Below are 18,323 nucleotides of genomic sequence, written 5' to 3'. Positions count from 1 at the left end.
AGATTTCCTGCACTGAAATTGTACAATATTCAGACCACTGAGGGCTCTTCGAGGCATGGAGAGTGGCAGTGTTATTGAAAAAAGCTTAGCAAATGAGTTTGTTGTCTGCTTTCTACTATAATCCTCATATGCGCAGGTCTAAAAATAAACATCACAGAAACTTGTAAACTGTTTGATTTGAGATAATAAGCAATAATCATTTAAAGGCAGTATCAAAATGCTACTCCAGTTGAATATACTAAGAATTATATTACTTTCAACTCTACAGGAAATCCACCTTCCCCACACCCACAAGTCCTATACAATACTTGTATTGCAGAAAAAACACAACAAAACAAAATAGGTGATAAAAATAGTTGTGACTGCTTCCTAATTATAAATTGAGAACAAAAAAAGAATCCTTATGTACAGAAAATTAATGATCAGCTGGTCTTTGATGCAGGATTTTTTATATACAGTAACTGGATGATTTGTTCACTTTTGTTCCCCCTTCTTTCCTTCAATTGTGTCCAATTCTCAGAGATTGCCTGGACAAGTTCCTGCAATTTTCTTGGCACGGTTTTTCAGAATTGATTTGCCATTGCCTCCTTCCTAGGGCTAAGAGAAAGTGACTGGCCCAAGGTCACCCAACTGGTTTCATATCAAAAGCAGTCCTATCCTGATGCCTAATCACTACACCAAACTGGTTGCCGTTTGCATACCAGGCCATACTAAAAGAATATTATCTCCTTCAGTTTTTATTAGACCTAGCCTCTCATCAACTTACATTTTATACTTTAAGCATGATTGAGAGTAAGAGACAGCAATGTTATTACTTTATCTCTTGGTGACAGTTAAAAATCTTGCTGGATGATTATTGCTTTCTCTCAGCTTTAAATGGAGAGGTTGAGATTTACTGGTAATCTCTATCTAAGAACTAACCATCTCTAGTTCTATTCAGCTTTATCACAATCAGCTGCTGTAACCTTTAAGGGATAGTTGTCCTTTTTTATTAGTGTAGTATAAATATGTTAACAGGAGCTCATTTAGCCTCATACAGCCATCATATAGATCTGGGTTAAACATGGAGAGGTTTCTTTGCCCCCAACACTGTAAGAGCCTGCCCCTTCCTGAAAGTTACATCTCCACTGGCAACACACATAATCTATACTCAGTCCTTCAGAGCATGGTCCTTACAAGATTAAGTGATATCGCTATGATTTTCCCTGAGCACAAGAACTTTTCTTTTCTTACATTTTCTTCAGTACAGATCTATCTGTACAGTCTGTGACCCACTGAACCAATGAAGGAGTTGGTCCAAAGCTTTTTGCCTGTGGCACAGAACATGATTTTCCATTCTCTGGGCTAACCAAAACTGGCAGCTTAAGCATTTCCAGTGTCTTGCCACCAGTTCCCACCCCATCCTGGTATCTCCTGCCTGAAATCACTGCCTCAATCCGACATAAACAACCCTCTCTTTTTTGCTGCTTTTCTGGATCTGCAAAAGCAAAGTAGGTACAAAGTTCTCAGAAAAAAGCACTTGGAAAGGTCCTAGTGAAGCAGACATTCTTCCTGCCTTGTATGTGGGCTCCCCAACTGCCTGTTCCATACGCCATCATCCTTTCCCAATTGCCTGTCTTCAAAACTCACTGGTGACAGCTACATGGCGGTTGGATTTTCCTTCATCAATAACATCCAGGATTTCTTCAGGGCTGGAAACAAACCGTTCAGTGCAACCCTTAAGCAAAAAAAAAAAAAAAAAAAAAAGAGAGAGAGAGAGTATTTTGGTCCTGATCCCATCACTCCCTTCAGCTAATTGCCATTCTTTGTTGAAATTGACCATTGCCCAGTATTGATTTTTTAAGGAAATATCTTAGTTCAATTTCCCATCAACTCACCTTCACAAATGGCACACGGTTCTTATCCTCATGAACTGAGAGACTGGTCTTCGTCACTGTGGATGAAGAAGAAATGGGTCCAAGAGAGCTCAATGAATCCAAGGAAATATGTCTTATTTAAATTACCCGCTATTCTCACAATGGCCAAAATTCTTCCCAGGCCATTGATTTGTTCTACCTCCTGGCTTGCTCTCCACCCCACATGATATTTCATATCCCTTGAAGCTCGCTCACCATCTAGCAGATCACGGATTTTGTCCAGGTAGATTTCAAAGTAAGAAACCTGAGAAGGGAAGGAATAAAGAAATGAAAGATGGGAAGATGGGAATTACTTATGCTCTCATCCTCAAGGATATGTGCCTTTTAAGCAGCAAAAAACTATGCACTCTCAGACATTCCAAACAGGTAACTTGAATCTTCCAGATGGGAACTGTAAGCTTTTAGCCTTTTTTATAACAAATACAATGGAGCAACAGGACAAAAAAAAAGCAAGTTTCTATCAATCTAGTGGGTTCCAAATATGGTGGAGTACAGTTCCCCTCAGTCCTAACCTGTAGATCCAGCATATCCTTAGTAGGACTGGCATAATAGAACCTGCCATTCAAAGGCACAGGACTGCTACCACCATCTGACTGTTTTCCATGGAGGGCATCAACTGCACTAGAAAGCAAGTGATGGGACACCTGCCTAATGTTCTAAGAATCTTCTGGAGTTAAGGAATAGGTCAGAATGCTTCAGGCAAATAAGTAACAAGCACTACCTATATCACTGATCCCTCCTTGTACTGTTGTATGTCACTGACCTTAATGTGGAACTCCAGGTTCTCATCCATGGAATAGATATGGTTGAAGATGTCTTGGGCAATGCGTGGGATGATGCCCATGAGCTGGGGATCATGCAGCTTGCCCTAGTGGAACAGAAGAATTGAAAGTAAGTTCAACAAGCCCTCCCAAATTCTTCAGATAACTTTGATTCTTGAAACCTAGGATCTCTTTGCAGATGCTATTATCAGACTGATGTTTTCCACTTACAGACCAGCTTTTAAAATCTATATGTGAGAAACCTACTCACCTCCATGGTGTGAGTCTTTCCAGAAGATGTCTGCCCATAGGCAAAGATGGTTCCGTTGTACCCAGCCAGCACATCTGCAAAAAAAAAAAAAAAAAAAAAAAAAAGGGTGGGGGTGGGGGTGGGGGTGAGATGAAGACAAAAATAAACTTTGCCATTTTTAAAGGATCTTGTTTATTCTCTTTCTGCTGCCTACCCAGGCAATCCTATTAAGCACCCGATATTCTACCAATGCCCATACTGACCTTTGACAATCTGCATGGCACAGGCATGATACACTTGTTCCTGTGTGGTGTTGGGTGGGAAGACCCGGTCAAAGACATAAGGCTTGCCCTGGAGAGGGACACAGAAAGATAACATAGTAGATTAGAATATCCAAATGTTTACATGAAGTATCCAGTGTATTATTCCTGAAAAACTGTTTAAGAGGGTGTCAAGGTCTAATTGGGACAATACATCAGTAAGCGTTCAGAATACAGAACACTGGATCCAGTATTATTTCATCCAAAGTCTGATACATACTTGGATGGTAGGGAGAGGGTGGGAAATCCTGAACTCACAGCTGTTACTTAAATAACAGGTAGAGACCATGGTGGGTGGCATTTGCTCCACTTCAGCTGATGATACAGTTATGATTCCATCTGGACCACTATTCATCTGGATTACTGTAATGAGAGCTCTAATGATGCAGATTTTGGAAATGACCCAGAAGCTACAACTGATCACTCCTGTCATAGCCAGTACTGGTAATCCTCGATTTATGACCACAATTAAGCTCAAAATTTATGTTGCTAAGTGAGAATTTGTTAAATGAATTTTGCCCCATTTTTGCCATAGCTGATAAGTGAATCACTGCAGTTGTTAAGTTAGTAACATGGTTGTTAAGTGAACCTGGCTTCTCCATTGATTTTGCTTGTCAGAAGGTGACAAGGTTAGGAGCCTGGATAGCTCTGCAGACAGAGCACTGTAATTTAACACCAGCTGTCTACAATTACCGTAAGTTCGAATCTCACCAGGCTCAAGGTCGACTCAGCCTTCCATCCTTTCTAAGGTAGGTAAATTGAGGACCCAGTTTGTGGGGGCAATAAGCTGACTTTGTATAAATATACAAAAGTATGAAGGCTATTGCTTAATGCACTGTAAGCCGCCCTGAGTCTCCGGAGAAGGGCGGCATATAAATCAAATTAAAAAAAAAAAAAAGTTGACCACATGATCCCAGGACAATGCAACCATTATAAATATGAATCAGTTGCCAAGCAGCTAAATTTTGATCACGTGACCACGGGGGATGCTGTAATGGTCATAACTGTGAAAAATGGTCATAAGCAGGGGTGAAATCCAGCAGATTCTGACAGGTTCTGGAGAACTGGTAGTGGAAATTTTGAGTAGTTCAGAAAACCGGCAAACACCACCTCTAGCTGGCCCCAGAGTGGGGATTTTGCAGTATCCTTCCCCTGGAGTGGGGTGGGAATGGAGATTTTTCACTGCCATGCCCACCAAGCCATGTCCACCAAGCCACACCATGCCCACCAAGCTGCACCCACAGAACCGGTAGTAAAAAAATTTGGATTTCACCACTGGTCATAAGTCACTTTTTTCAGTGCCATTTTAAATTGAGGACTACCTGTATTTTTTCTCTTGAGGTTATATAGCACTGGTACCTATAGGTTCCTTTTGAATTGTAGACCTAATTCAAAGTGCCAGTAACAATTCACAAAGCCCTATATAGCACAGCATCAGATTACATTTCTCATAAGAGGAAAGCACAGAAAATGGCTTATTACCAGAATGGATAAAATAATTCTTCAAATCCTTGGAGAACTACATTTCTATCACCAGCCTAAGGGTAGATGCTATTGTCACATCTTACTTTGTGATTCTTACAAGATCTTAGAATGGTTTAAGTGCTGATAGGATGGTTCACACATTCTGGGAAGCCCAGCCAAAGAATACTTGTTTCAGGGCAATGACCACTGAAAGATGAAGATGATGTAGCAATTAGAACAGGGAGAAAATAAGGTTTTACTTTTCCCATGAAGCTGAATACTTTGCTGAACATAAGTGCTCTTCATGTCTGGAGTTTTTTATTTATGTATTTGTTTCTCTATTCACTTTCTTTGTCTGCCCAATTCAGTCAATGACTCTGGGTGGCTTACAATTCAAACAATATATTACAGTTTCTTTCCCAATCTATAGAAAGACTCTGTTTACATAATCCATTTAATCCAGCCAGCCCCCAACTTGATCAAAAGTAGTTAATGGCTATTCTAGCAACACACAACCATACTAACTAGGTCCAAAGTTGCTATGTTATGTAAGATAAAATTCCTAGCCACTTTCTCCTGGAAGTGCCTGGTGTTCTATGAATTATTGCACTAGGATGTACAAGGCAAAGCTTAATGCCTTAATGGTGGCTAGGCAGGCAGTAATAGACTTTGTTATTTGTTATGGAGCGGCAGCCAAACAACTCATGCAATGAATTCTGAAAGCAGAGACACTTTTTTCAAAAACTACGTGTCTCCAACTCTATTTCTTGAAACACAGCTGGGAGGGCTTTATAAACTGCACCAAATCTTTATTCAGGTATGGTGTCCCCAAAGCATAGCTGACTGGGTGTTTGTAATTTTTAAAAAAGCCTGTGTTAAAATTAAACCACTCTTGCCCCATTATTAACCAAGTCATGGTATTCTCACAATACATTTACCCCACTATTAGGGTTCTGGTTTTGGCAAGACGAAAGACTTGGGCCCAGGGGTGAAATCCAGCAGGTTCTGACAGGTTCTGGAGAACCGGTAGTGGAAATTTTGAGCAGTTCAGAGAACAGGTAGTGGAAATCTTGAATAGTTCAGAAAACCGGCAAATACCTCCTCTGGCCGGCCGCAGAATGGGGAGGGAATGGGGATTTTGCAGTATCCTTCCCCTGCCACACATACCAAGCCACGCCCACCAAGCCACGCCCACAGAACCGGTAGTAAAAAAAATGGATTTCACCACTGCTTGGGCCACATGACATGATTTATATATACAGTATACAGGAGATAAGGAGTTCCAGGATAGACTGTGAATAAGGAGCTGTCCAAATGCTGATTCATTTAAATGTAGGTTAGTTGACTTTTTAAAGCCACTTTGCTGCATCTCTACCAATTACAACAATACTATCAAAAAGTAACAATTAAGACAACAGGCATAAGATTGCTCCTGAGGTTGGCACATTGCAGTATATAATCCCTGCCTTTTGTAAATTTAAGCACAGCAATCACATAAGGAATCTTAAACAAGTAAGGTAGCACTCACGTAGCACACTTAACTTGTAACTGAATCACACAATATAGTGAAGGATAAACTATCCAAACAGGCTGGCTTTACACAACATGCTAACCACAGATACAAAAGCTGAACAAGATTAAACCCAACCAATTTAGTATGCTACGCCAATGCATCTGCTTCTCTTTTTCTGACTTCTTACAAGCGTGTGTTATCTGAATGCCACTGAGGGTTATTCAGACCCATTCAACCTACCGACTTGAGACAATATAATATATACCGTATTTTCCGGCGTATAAGACGACTTTTTAACACATGAAAATCTTCTCAAAAGTCGGGGGTCGTCTTATACGCCGGGTGTCGTTCTCCTGTAACCAGGCAGACCAGCCCGAAAGGCTCTGACGAGCCTTAAATGGCTCTGGCGATCCAAGCTCTGATGATCTGCTAATCAGGCAACTCAGCTGGGATCGCCAGAGCCATGGAGAAGGGAAAAAATTTTCCCCCTCCAGCTTGCTTATCTTAGGTCAGTGGTTGGGGGTCAAACAACCCTTTCACAGGGGTTTTGCAGGTGGTGCAATACAGAAAAACGAGCGCAGCCCTCGCCATCCAGAATGAATGGTGCTGTTGTGGCGGTGGGGGAGGGGGCGGCAGAAGCGGGAAGAAGTGGCGTTTGCGATGGCTGGAAGCTGTGAGAGTGAAGCACTACTTTCATTTGCATGGCAACAGCATTCCGCCTTGGTATATTTGTGTCAGCCAGTGGTGCAAGGCAGCCCTCCTCTCCTGCTGCCTGGGACTCAGAGTGGTAAATGGCGTCTGATCCAGAGAGCAGCTGGATTTTGCTCTCTAATCCGGATGCCAGATCGGCCCTCTGCAAACTCTCATCTCTCGAGGAGCGCTCCCTGAAGCGGGGCTGGAAACTTTGGTTGGACTGCTTAAGAGAGGAGAGCTTGCAGGGGGGCGATCTGGTGTCTGCAATGGAGAGTGGCATCCGGCTTTTTCTCTCCGCTGTAAGAGCGCTGTAAGAGCTGCAGCCCTCATCTCCTAATGCTTGGGACTCGGAGCGGTAAATGGTGACTGGTCCGGGGAGCAGCTGGATTTTGCTCTCCATTGCGGACGCCAGATCAGCCCCCTGCAAGATCTCATCTTTCGAGGAGCGCTCCCTGAAGCGGGGCTGGAAACTTTGGTCGGGCTCCTCGAGAGACGAGATCTTGCAGGGGGCTGATCTGGCGTCTGCAATGGAAAGCAAAATCCAGCTGCTCCCCGGACCAGTCACCATTTACCGCTCCGAGTCCCAAGCATTAGGAGATGAGGGTTGCCACTCTTACAGTGCTCTTACAGCAGAGAGAAAAAGCCGGATGCCGCTCTTACAGCGGAGAGAAAAAGCCAGATTTTGCTCTCCATTGCAGACACCAGATCACCCCCCCTGCAAGCTCTCCTCTCTCAAGCAGCCCAACCAAAGTTTCCAGCCCCGCTTCAGGGAGTGCTCCTCGTGAGACAAGAGTTTGCAGAGGGCCGATCTGGCATCCGAATTAGAGAGCAAAATCCAGCTGCTCTCCGGATCAGACGCCATTCACCACTCTGAGTCCCAGGCAGCAGGAGAGGAGGGCTGCCTTGCGCCACAAATATACCAAGGCAGAATCCTGATGCTGCACTTTCAGCAGACAGATGAGGGCTGCCTTGGCCATCGGCTGGCGCAAATATACCAAGGCGAATGCTCATGCCGCACAAGTTCAAGTAGTGCTTCGCTCCCACACTTCTTCCGGCCCTCAGTCTCTCAGGGAGATGCTTGACTTCCTCTCAGCCCCAAGACACTGGCTGGCCCATGAGATGAGAGAGAGAGAGAATGAGAGAGAAAGAGAGAGAATCAGAATGAGACACAGAGAGAAAGAGACAAAGAATGAAAGAGAGAGAAAGACAGAATGAAAGAGAATGAGAGAAAGAGACAGAGAGAATCAGAGAGAGAGAGTGAGAGACAGAGAATGAGAGACAGAGAAAGAGACAGAGAATCAAAGAGAATCAAAGAATCAGAGAGAGAATGAGAGAGAGAGAGAGATAATGAAAGAGAATCAGAATGAGAGAATCAGAATGAGAGGGAGAGAGTGGGGAGAGAGAGAGAAAGAGGGGGAGAGAGAAAAAGAATGAGAGAGAAAGAGTGGGAGAGAGAGAAAGAGAAAGAGGGGGAGGGAGAAAGAGAGAAAGAGTGGGGGGAGAGAGAGAAAGGGAGGCAGAGAGAAAGAGAGAATGAGAGAGAGTGGGTGGAGAGAGAAAGAGAGAGTGGGAGAAAGAGAGAGAGAAAGAGGGGGGAGAAAGAGAATGAGAGAGAAAGAGGGAGGAGAAAGAGAATGAGAGAGAAAGAGTGGGAGAGAGAGAAAAGAGAATGAGAAAGGGGGAAAAAGAATGAGAGAGAGGGGGGAGAGAAAGAGAAAGAGTGGGGGAAAGAAAGAGTGAGAAAGAGAGGGGGAGAGAGAAAGAGAATGAGAGAGTGGGGGAGAGAGGGGGGAGAGAGAAAGAGAGAATGAAAAAGAGTGGGAGAGAAAGAAAGAGAGGGAGAGAGAGAGAAAAAGCGAAAATGAGAGAGAGAGAAAGAGAGAATGAGAGAGAAAGAGTGGGAGACAGAGAGAGAGAGACAGAGAGGAGGGAGAGTGCCTGAAGGACCCCATCCCGTACTGGGAGTCCAGGTGCTTCAGCAAGCGACGCACTGGATTCGTATTAGTGTCTACAAGTCTTAAAGTTGCCAAGGTTGGAGACCCCTGTTCTATTGGGTAAGTTTTTTTCCCCTTTGGGATCTTTTAAAAAAAATAGTTAATTGGGGTTCTTTTTAGTTGTTCTTTTTTAGACCTAGCCATTTAAAGTTTAGGAAGTTTTAAATTTAGCTTTCATATAAAAATAAAAATAAAATAAAATGAAATAATATTTGTGCAGCTTTCTGAGATTTAGTGTGTTTCTGTAGTGTTTCACTCTAACTACACAAACACACAAAATCTCACAAAGCTGTATGTGGAATTTTGTGTGTGTAAAGTGTGAAAGTTGGATTTTTGGGCTTTTTGTGGCTGTGTGAGGTTCCTGCTTGTTGCAGGGGCCATTTTGGGTCTAGCACAGCTGCTTTTACATTGTGGGTAAGCCAGTTGATGTTTTTTTAATTTTTATTTGGTGTGCATTGGAAGAGGGGTAGTCTTATACGGCGAGTATAGCCCAAACCCTATATTTTAACAGGAAAATTCAGGGGTCGTCTTATACGCCCAGTCGTCTTATACGCCAGAAAATACGGTACCTTGGGAATTCATGCACAATTTCTCAAATATATGAGTGCCTGACCCGAAAGTCAATTAGACAGTTAGAAAATGATGAGGAAGCTGAACAGCACTGAAAAATATATTTAGTGGTTCGCTTCAGCTTCTTGGACTGGTTTATAGGGCCCATGGGCACACAATCAGCTACTTATTTTATGTTCAGGCAGATGTTTTTCCATCTGCAAATGTTATAGTGCCCATATTTATCATCTAAAAGGCGTGTCCAGGACACAAAGCATGTTCTAGCCTGTCATTACTCAACCCATTGTAAGATGAATACACAGTGGCCTCTACATATTTTGCATAATAGTGTATGCAGTTAATCTGCATCTGCTTTCTAATTTATCACATTTATCACATTCACACATAGTGAATTACATGCTGCTGCTCTGTTTCTGAGGGAGGCACTCCTTAAATAAAATCTGATAAGTAAGGTTGGGGAGAGGGATATTAGATGAATGAAACATGACGCTCTTATGATATTTCCTCTAATGTACAATTCTATCCTCCTACAATAGTCCAAGATTGCAGCCTAAAAAATCAAGGCAATTGCTAACATAAAGCAGGGGTGCCCAATCTTTTAGGCAGTGGGCATATTTGTAATATTGGGAATTTATCACAGACATATTCCCAAGGTGAATGCCATGATGGGCATGGCCAATCACAATTCATTTGCCAGAATTATGAGCTTCTCCTAACCTTTCCCTCTAATCTCTCAGAATATTCCATGCCACCTAAATTCAATCTTTTAAACAATCTGATGCACCAGGAACCCTGGAAGGTCTAATGGAAGTTTGCTGAGGAAGCACTGGTATTCCAGATACCATGTCGGAGAGCTACATGGACAGAAACCAGAGGCAAACTCAGATTAAAATCACCCTACTTCTCACCACCATGATTTTTAAAAATCTGCATTACACTACTTATAGAGAGTAGATGCTTTATTTCAATTTCATTATAAGTATCTCTACTTACAAAGTACGTAAATAAAATTCTTCAGATACTAAAGGTCCTCAACCTAATGCAATTAATTGTGCACAACATTCATTTGAATGGGGTGCAGTATACCTAATCCCACATAGGAATGTGACCTATGCTTTGTGCCATTAACTGCTAATGATGACTGCTCTTGAAAATGGCTGTAGGCTGTGCTACTCTTTTTAAGAAGAGATTCTAGCTTAATAGATTCCTTCATATACCATTGATGTTTAGAATAATCAATTTATATTTTGTTATTTATTGCAACAAAATTACAATACATGTTTGTAACAAAATATCTGAAAATACTGATGCTTGGTATAATTTACAGCACCAGTCAGCACTAACTGTTTTAGAGTCTTATAATGTACGTAACTTAAAGATATATTGTCCCTCCTGACTGAAAATTATGGTTAATTCCCCCAAATGGGAAAATACCAATTTGGGGAAAGATTGCATTAGATCTTCTTTTTCATACATTCCTCAATGACACATTTTGCCATGGAAAATTTCATGGTTGTCATGTGTTTGGTTTGGTTTACTCCCTTATCAAAATGCTGCATTTAATACTCAAGCTACATACAAAATTGTTTGAAGAAAGGTGACACAGTCAGAAATATACAGCCTCAGTCCATCCCAGACTGTTACCAAAACAAAGAACAGATGGAAACCGTATTTTCTGTCCAAAAACAATCATATTTAGCCCTTTACAAAGAGTGGTTGGGAAGAAAACAGGGTGTTTATTATCATAAATAGAAATAATACATGATGCACAGCAGTTGCTGAAATCATTCAGTATGTATTTTTAGCTGTTCTATAATAAATTACTCATTAGAGATTCATGGATTCTTATATGCATGTTTAATTAGCTTCAGCCCAGATTGCCAAAAAAGATAGACTGATAGTTTCCAATTATAGCTTCCCAATATCAACTTTTCTGTTTGGTGTGATTTGATTAATATTTGTTCATTGTACAATAAAGTCATCATTACCAAAGTGGAGTAGTGTCCCACTCATCTCAAAGGTGAGATGATATACAGGTAGTCCTCAACCTATGACCAAAATTAACAGACCATTTCTGTTGTTAAGTGAGACATTTGTTAAGTGATTTTTGCCCCATTTTGCCCCATTTTATGCCTGCAGAATCACTGCAGTTGATAACCCAGTTGTTAAGTGAATTTGGCTTCCCCATTGTCTTTGCTTCTCAGAAGGTTGCAAAAAGGTGATCAAATGACCCCAGGATACTGCAAGTCATAGTAATAAACCAGTTGCCAAGCATCTGAATTTTGATCACATGGCCATGGGGATGCTACAACAGTCGTTAAGTGTGAAAAATGGCTATGAGGCACTTTTTTCAATACCATTGTAACGTTGAACTGTCACTAAGACCACCTGTAATGGTATATGGAAATGACTTGGGGTGGGGAGAGAGATGCTGCATAGGGAATGATCCGATAAGAAAGGGCACAGCTCACAGCTGCACAAGGGCAGAAAGGCAGACTCAGAAAGGACCCTTCCTAATTTCTCAGGCTGTAAAAGAAACAGCAGGAGATTAGTACTATCAAACTTGCAAGATTCTGACTTCCGGTGGCTCCACGTTCCCCGAATGGATGCTCCTTTAGGAGCTCCAGCCCCGTGATTCCATTTGCTGCTAGAACAGCGAAAATCAGCTGTTCTAGTGGTTCGAAACTCTCCCCCAGGGAAAAAGGGGGAGAGAAGAGCAGAAGGGTCTGGGTAGAGCTCCCCTAGACCCCCAGGCTTTTTTTTTTAAGCCTGAGGTTTGTAGGGTGAGAGCTCCCTGAAAGCCCTTCAGTGCTCCGGATCCGGGACGATTCTGCTCTATGCAGAACAAGGGATCGCGACCACACCAGCAGTGCAATTTTAAGGACTATGAGAAAATTTGAACCTGGATGCTGGCAGAGCAAATCAGGAGAACAGAAAATGCAAGTATTAAACTTTAACTCCATTTAAAAGAAAGAAAAAAGATGGCGCTTAAGGGCGTTAAAATGAATCTTAAAAGTGAAAGTGATCGTTAAAGCTGCAATATTGTAAAAGCTACCGGATTACGCGGCAAGAAAAAGATTTAAAGTGCTAGTGAAATGAAAAAGACTATGGTATTGACCTCAACTACTTTATACTTCTAAATTGTGTGGAAAATTATTGGATTTATTAACCTGATAGCTGAATAAACTTAAAGTGGGAATTGAAATATGGCTGACATCAAGGATGGAGGATCATTACTATATGAGCCAGCAAATTCACAAGTTGTGACTGTAGAGGTTTTACAAGAACTTTTAAATTTCTATACTTCTGCTATACTAGAATCAATTGAAAGGACTATTCAAAATTATAATCTGAAGAACAACAATGATTTGCTGGCTGGAAAAGAGGAAGAAAATCAAACTTGCAAGATTCTGTTAATATAATCTTAGAATAAAGTAGAGTTAGCTTATTTAATCATGTTTCCTGTCTTGTCTATCTGGGAAGGCTGACAGATAGGGGAGAATGGGGAGAATCAGAAAAGGTACCAATTAAGGGAATTACCTCACTTGTTCCTCAATGATTCTGGCACTTTGTTCGTATTTTTAGTGGCAGGGTGGCAGTGGACATAGAACAATAATCTAATTAATAACTGAGCTGTGAAAAAGCACTTAGGTAATTGAGACCGACCAATTTCAAACCTACCCCAGTGTTCATTCAGCAGGTTGAGTCTTGTGTCAATTTAAATATGAACACAAATACACACACACACACACAGAGAGAGAGAGAGACAGACAGACACACACACACACACACACATGACATAAGCTTTTATGGGCTAGACTCCATTTGATAGAAGCAGCTGCTGAGGTGAGTTTGACTTTAAGAAAGCAGAAGAAGTCATCATATTCCCGCTAGTTCCCTAAGGGGCCTTGAGGATGTTATTTTTGCCACAACAGACGTAATGTAACTAGTCCTTTGGAAATTGACTTTTAGCTAATCATAGCTTCATCAGAGCCAATTATATTGAGACACCTAGAATCTGCCATATTGCTTTTTTCCTCACAGCCTCTCTTGGTACTGCTGGATGGGATGACCAGGTTCTGTAACGAAAAGACCAAGGCCGCTGAGACTGCAGCTGCTGTATTATGTAAAAGCAGATATGATGCCTTTTTTGGGGGGGGGGGACTTATCTAGGGGAAGGAGGCAGATGGCTCTCCTATCAGCTATTGTTCTATTGTCTATTGTGACAGTTTTGTGGTCCAGCAGGAAAGTTTGGAAGGTCAGACCATGAAAGCGTTTCAACGAAGCAGCTTTGAAAAAAATCAACTCCCATATCCAATTCAAACAGTCAGTGGAAATTGCCTTTAGATCATGACTGGCATTTAGTTAAAGAAATGAGCAATGTGCTTAATTCAACTGCTATAATTAAGCAGAACTTCAACCAAAGGACACAGCAATAGCCTAGAAAGCAAAAGAGTTGCCCAGATGACCTCATCAATTGTATAAATGTGCCCTTCCAGGGTGAAATCCAACAGGTTCTGACAGGTTCTGGAGAATCAGTAGTGGAAATTATGAGTAGTTCAGAGAACCGGCAAATACCACCTCTAGCTAGCCCCAGAGTAGGGTGGGAATGGAGATTTTGCAGTATGCTTCCCCTGCCCACGAAGCCACACCATGCCCACCAAGCCACGCCCACAGAATCGGTAGTAAAAAAATCTGGATTTCACCACTGTGCCCTTCTAAAAAAAATGTTCTGCCATATTTCCCTGATGTCTTTCCTGAACAGCTGTGTGTAGGTATTTAATCAGCATTTTCTACAGCTCTGTAGGGTTTCAGAAATGACTTGGAAAAATTATCTGGAGCATGCAAAAACATAACAGTATTAACGTACAAGATGGAGGTCCTGAAAGAGTATTTAGAGACCATAAGAATGGGGTGAAACAAGTTGATGCTCAATCTCTGAGGGAAGGGACCTAAAAAAACTTTTACATGATCTTATCTGTTGGGCAGAAATAACTGAAGAAGGTTGCCCCAAAACATCAAAGCTCCTATGCTATGATAGGACCCTTAGTGGGTGATTTTTTATATTATTTTTCAGCATTATGTTTTTAATATTAGCTGTTCACTGTTTGGTGCCCTTTGGATGAGAGAGAGGGTGGGGGGAGAGAGAGAGAGATCTCACTTCAGTGTGTGTGTGTGTGTGTGTGTGTGTGTGTGTGTATTTCACTTCAGCCCAAAGGGCATAATATAAAATAAGCATAAATCTTGTTTTCTTTAAAGAATCACTCAGATTCGGGCAAGTCTGGACTCTGACGGGATAGATCCAGCGAGGGTGACGGAGACAGGTCTTGTGACTGTTATCTGGGATGAGTTTGATCCTGTGACCCCAGATGACGTGGACAGGATTCTGGGTAGATTGAACGCGACCACATGTTTGTTGGACCCGTGTCCCTCCTGGTTAGTGCTGGCTTCCCGGGAGGTGACGCGAGGCTGGCTCCAGGGGATTATAAACGCTTCGTTGGGTGAGGGTGTCTTTCCCGCCGCCCTGAAAGAGGCGGTGGTAAGGCCTCTCCTCAAGAAGCCTTCCCTGGACCCGGCAATATTGGCTAATTATCGTCCAGTCTCCAACCTTTACTTTGTTGCGAAGGTTGTTGAGAGTGTGGTTGCGCGACAGCTACCCCAGTACCTGGATGAAGCGTCGTATCTAGATCCGTTCCAGTCGGGCTTCAGGCCTGGGTACAGCACGGAAACGGCATTGGTCGCGTTGGTTGATGATCTCTGGAGGGCTCGGGACAGGGGTTGTTCCTCTGTCCTGGTCCTGTTAGATCTCTCAGCGGCTTTTGATACCATCGACCATGGTATCATGCTGCACCGGCTGGAGGGGTTGGGGGTGGGAGGCACCGTTTTACGGTGGTTCTCCTCCTTCCTCTCTGACCGGTCGCAGTCTGTGTTGACAGGGGGGCAGAGATCGACCCCGAGGCCCCTTATATGCGGGGTGCCGCAGGGATCGGTTCTCTCGCCCCTTCTGTTCAACATTTATGTAAAGCCGCTGGGCGAGATCATCCGTGGTTTCGGGGTGAAGTACCATCTGTACGCTGACGACACCCAGCTGTACATCTCCACCCCAGACCACCCCAACGATGCCCTTGAAGTGATGTCCCAGTGCCTGGAGGCCGTACGGATCTGGATGGGGAGAAACGGGCTCAGACTCAACCCGTCCAAGACCGAGTGGCTGTGGTTTCTGACGTCCCGATATAGTCAGCTGACGCCATCGCTGGCTATTGGGGGCGAATCACTGGCCCCTACGGAAAGGGCTCGCAACTTGGGCGTCCTCCTGGATTCACGGCTGTCTTTAGAAGAACACCTGACGGCCGTGACCGGGAGGATTTTTCATCAGGTCCGCCTGATTCGCCAGTTGCGTCCCTTTCTAGATCGGGACTCGCTACGCACAGTCACTCATGCCCTCGTCACCTCTCGTCTGGACTATTGTAACGCTCTCTACATGGGGCTCCCCTTGAGGTGCACCCGGAGGCTCCAACTGGCGCAGAGTGCGGCCGCGCGGGTGGTTATGGGAGCAACATGGAGCTCCCATGTAACACCTCTCCTGCGCGAGCTGCACTGGCTCCCGGTGGTCTTCCGGGTGCGCTTCAAGGTGCTGGTTACCACCTTTAAAGCGCTCCATGGCTTAGGACCTGGTTACTTACGGGACCGCCTGCTACCATTAACAGCCTCCCACCGACCAGTACGCTCCCACAGAGAGGGGCTCCTCCAGGTGCCGTCGGCCAAACAATGTCGGCTGTCGGCCCCCAGGGGGAGAGCCTTCTCTGTGGGGGCCCCGACGATCTGGAATGAGTTCCCCCCAGAGATACGGAGGATTCCGGATCTGCGCACCTTCCGCCGCGAGTTGAAGACGCTTTTATTTCACCAAGCTGGCCTCGCCTAAATCTTCTCCCTTTCAACTGTAACTTTTAAATTTTTAAATGTATTTTAAAATTGGGGTTTTTTAATTAGTATTAATTCAGCCAAATTTATTTAATTCATTTTTACTTGATCTTACATTTTGTATATTTATGTGTTTTATTTATGGCTGTGCACCGCCCTGAGTCCTTCGGGAGTAGGGCGGTATAGAAATTCAATTAAATAAATAAATAAATAAATAAGTATTTAGCAGGCTTTTTTTCCAGCTAAGGAATTTTTATCTCAGTGTTAAGATATTTCATCACAGTCACTTTACAAACACACACACATGATTTTAGAATCCATAAGTAAAGCTCATAAAGCATAAAAAAGTAGCCCACAAGATTGATTTAAAGAATCTGGGCCCCAATGGCAGCTTTAGGGTCCTAACTCTTACCTATACCCCCCCTTTTTTTTGCAATTTTTTTAAAAAAAATTCTAAAAACACACAAATAAACATATAGTATATCTTTTCAGAACAGAGCATTGATCCGGTCATAAATTTGTTCAACTTTTTGTTCTATCTTTTACAAAATTTTATACATTCTATTTTTGCCATAACACTTATTTCTTAATCTTGGCTCACATATCTCAACGATTACCATCTTATAGTAAGCTTATTCATATTAACATAATCAAAACAATTACTCTTCTATTAATATTTTTAATAATACACTTATCTAAGCAGAAAAGAGAAGAAAATTGAATGATATAGGATTATGATTTAATTAAATAAGATTTATTTTATAGGCTTTTATATAAATGGTATTGTTAATTAGACAGAATTTAGGGAAATAAATTGGGAATTGTATTATGTTGTATTATTTGAATTAAGAACTCTATTTATTTGTTAAATTGGTATATTTTTAAGATTAAAGATAAGATTTAATTTTGGTGAAATTAAAATTAAATATGAAGTAATAATAAAATGTAGGGAAGTTTTCAGAAATGGGAATAAGATTTAGAAATACTACCTATACCCCTTGATGAACCATGCAGATGGGTTCCTACAAACTGAGGTGGTGGTAGAGGAAGAAAAGTCATTGTGTTTTACAAAAAAAATTGCCATTTGCGTTGACAAAATGAACCGGGAATACAGTAGCACCACCATGCAGTAAAATGAGAGAATAACTACATCAACCTGAACTACCCTGTTTTCCCCAAAATAAGACATCCCCTGATAATAAGCCCAATTGGGCTTTTGAGTACATGGCAATAAGGCCAAGCGCTTATTTCAAGGTTAAAAATATATATGTCTTATATATGACAGGGTCTTATTTTCAGGGAAACATGGTAACTATTTGTTAACAAGGAGCTTTGATAGCCCTGTGCAAAGTTCTCTTAGCCCAAGGTAGACATGAGGCATTCTCTGAGGGCAGAGGTGGGTTTCAGCAGATTCTGACCAGTTCTGGAGAACCAGTAGCGGAAAGTTTGAGTAGTTCGGAGAACCAGTAAATACCACCTCTGACTGGTTCCGCCCCATCTATTCTCTGCCTCCCAAGTCCCATCTGATTGGGAGGAAATGGGGATTTTGCAGTATCCTTCCCCTGGAGTGGGGTGGGAATGGAGATTTTACAGTATCCTTCCCCTGCCACGCCCACCAAACCACACCCACCAAGCCATGCCATGGCCACCAAGCCATGGCCACCAAGCCATGCCCACAGAACCAGCAGTAAAAAAATTTGAATCCCACCACTGTCTGAGGGAATGGGGAAGTGAGAGATGCAGGCAGTCCAAGCTTCTTTGCTTTGGGCACCTTCAGATCACTTGCCTGTTGCCTACTTCTTCCTGGTTGAAGGCCCTCACACTCTTCTGGATGCATAAACTGGCTAGGACTGCCAGGTGTCCACTATTTGAGCGGACAGTCTGCTTTTTTCACATTAAGTTCACTATTTTTTTTCACAAA

The 18,323-nt window shown here is 42.6% G+C and overlaps 1 protein-coding gene across 16 annotated transcripts in view; it reads right to left on the bottom strand.

Moving 5' to 3' along the window:
* The window catches only part of KIF5A (kinesin family member 5A), a 72,299-nt gene that overhangs the window by 32,828 nt on the left and 21,148 nt on the right, over positions 1 to 18,323 (bottom strand). For all 16 annotated transcript variants that reach the window (XR_004591824.3, XR_015732392.1, XR_015732393.1 and 13 more), the window contains exons 2-7: positions 3,191 to 3,278; positions 2,949 to 3,022; positions 2,680 to 2,784; positions 2,112 to 2,160; positions 1,878 to 1,933; positions 1,630 to 1,717 (exon numbers count right to left, since the gene is read on the bottom strand). Coding sequence is in view for 12 of the 16 variants with exons in the window: in XM_034419211.3 (XP_034275102.2) it covers positions 1,630 to 1,717; positions 1,878 to 1,933; positions 2,112 to 2,160; positions 2,680 to 2,784; positions 2,949 to 3,022; positions 3,191 to 3,278 (460 nt within the window). In the remaining 4 variants the exon portion in view is untranslated. The remainder of the gene's footprint in view (positions 1 to 1,629; positions 1,718 to 1,877; positions 1,934 to 2,111; positions 2,161 to 2,679; positions 2,785 to 2,948; positions 3,023 to 3,190; positions 3,279 to 18,323) is intronic.

Source organism: Pantherophis guttatus, chromosome 2, assembly GCF_059756535.1.
Source record: "Pantherophis guttatus breed Tessera chromosome 2, ASM5975653v1, whole genome shotgun sequence".
NCBI lineage: Eukaryota > Metazoa > Chordata > Lepidosauria > Squamata > Colubridae > Pantherophis > Pantherophis guttatus.
This window is presented reverse-complemented; position numbering and strand designations above follow the sequence as displayed.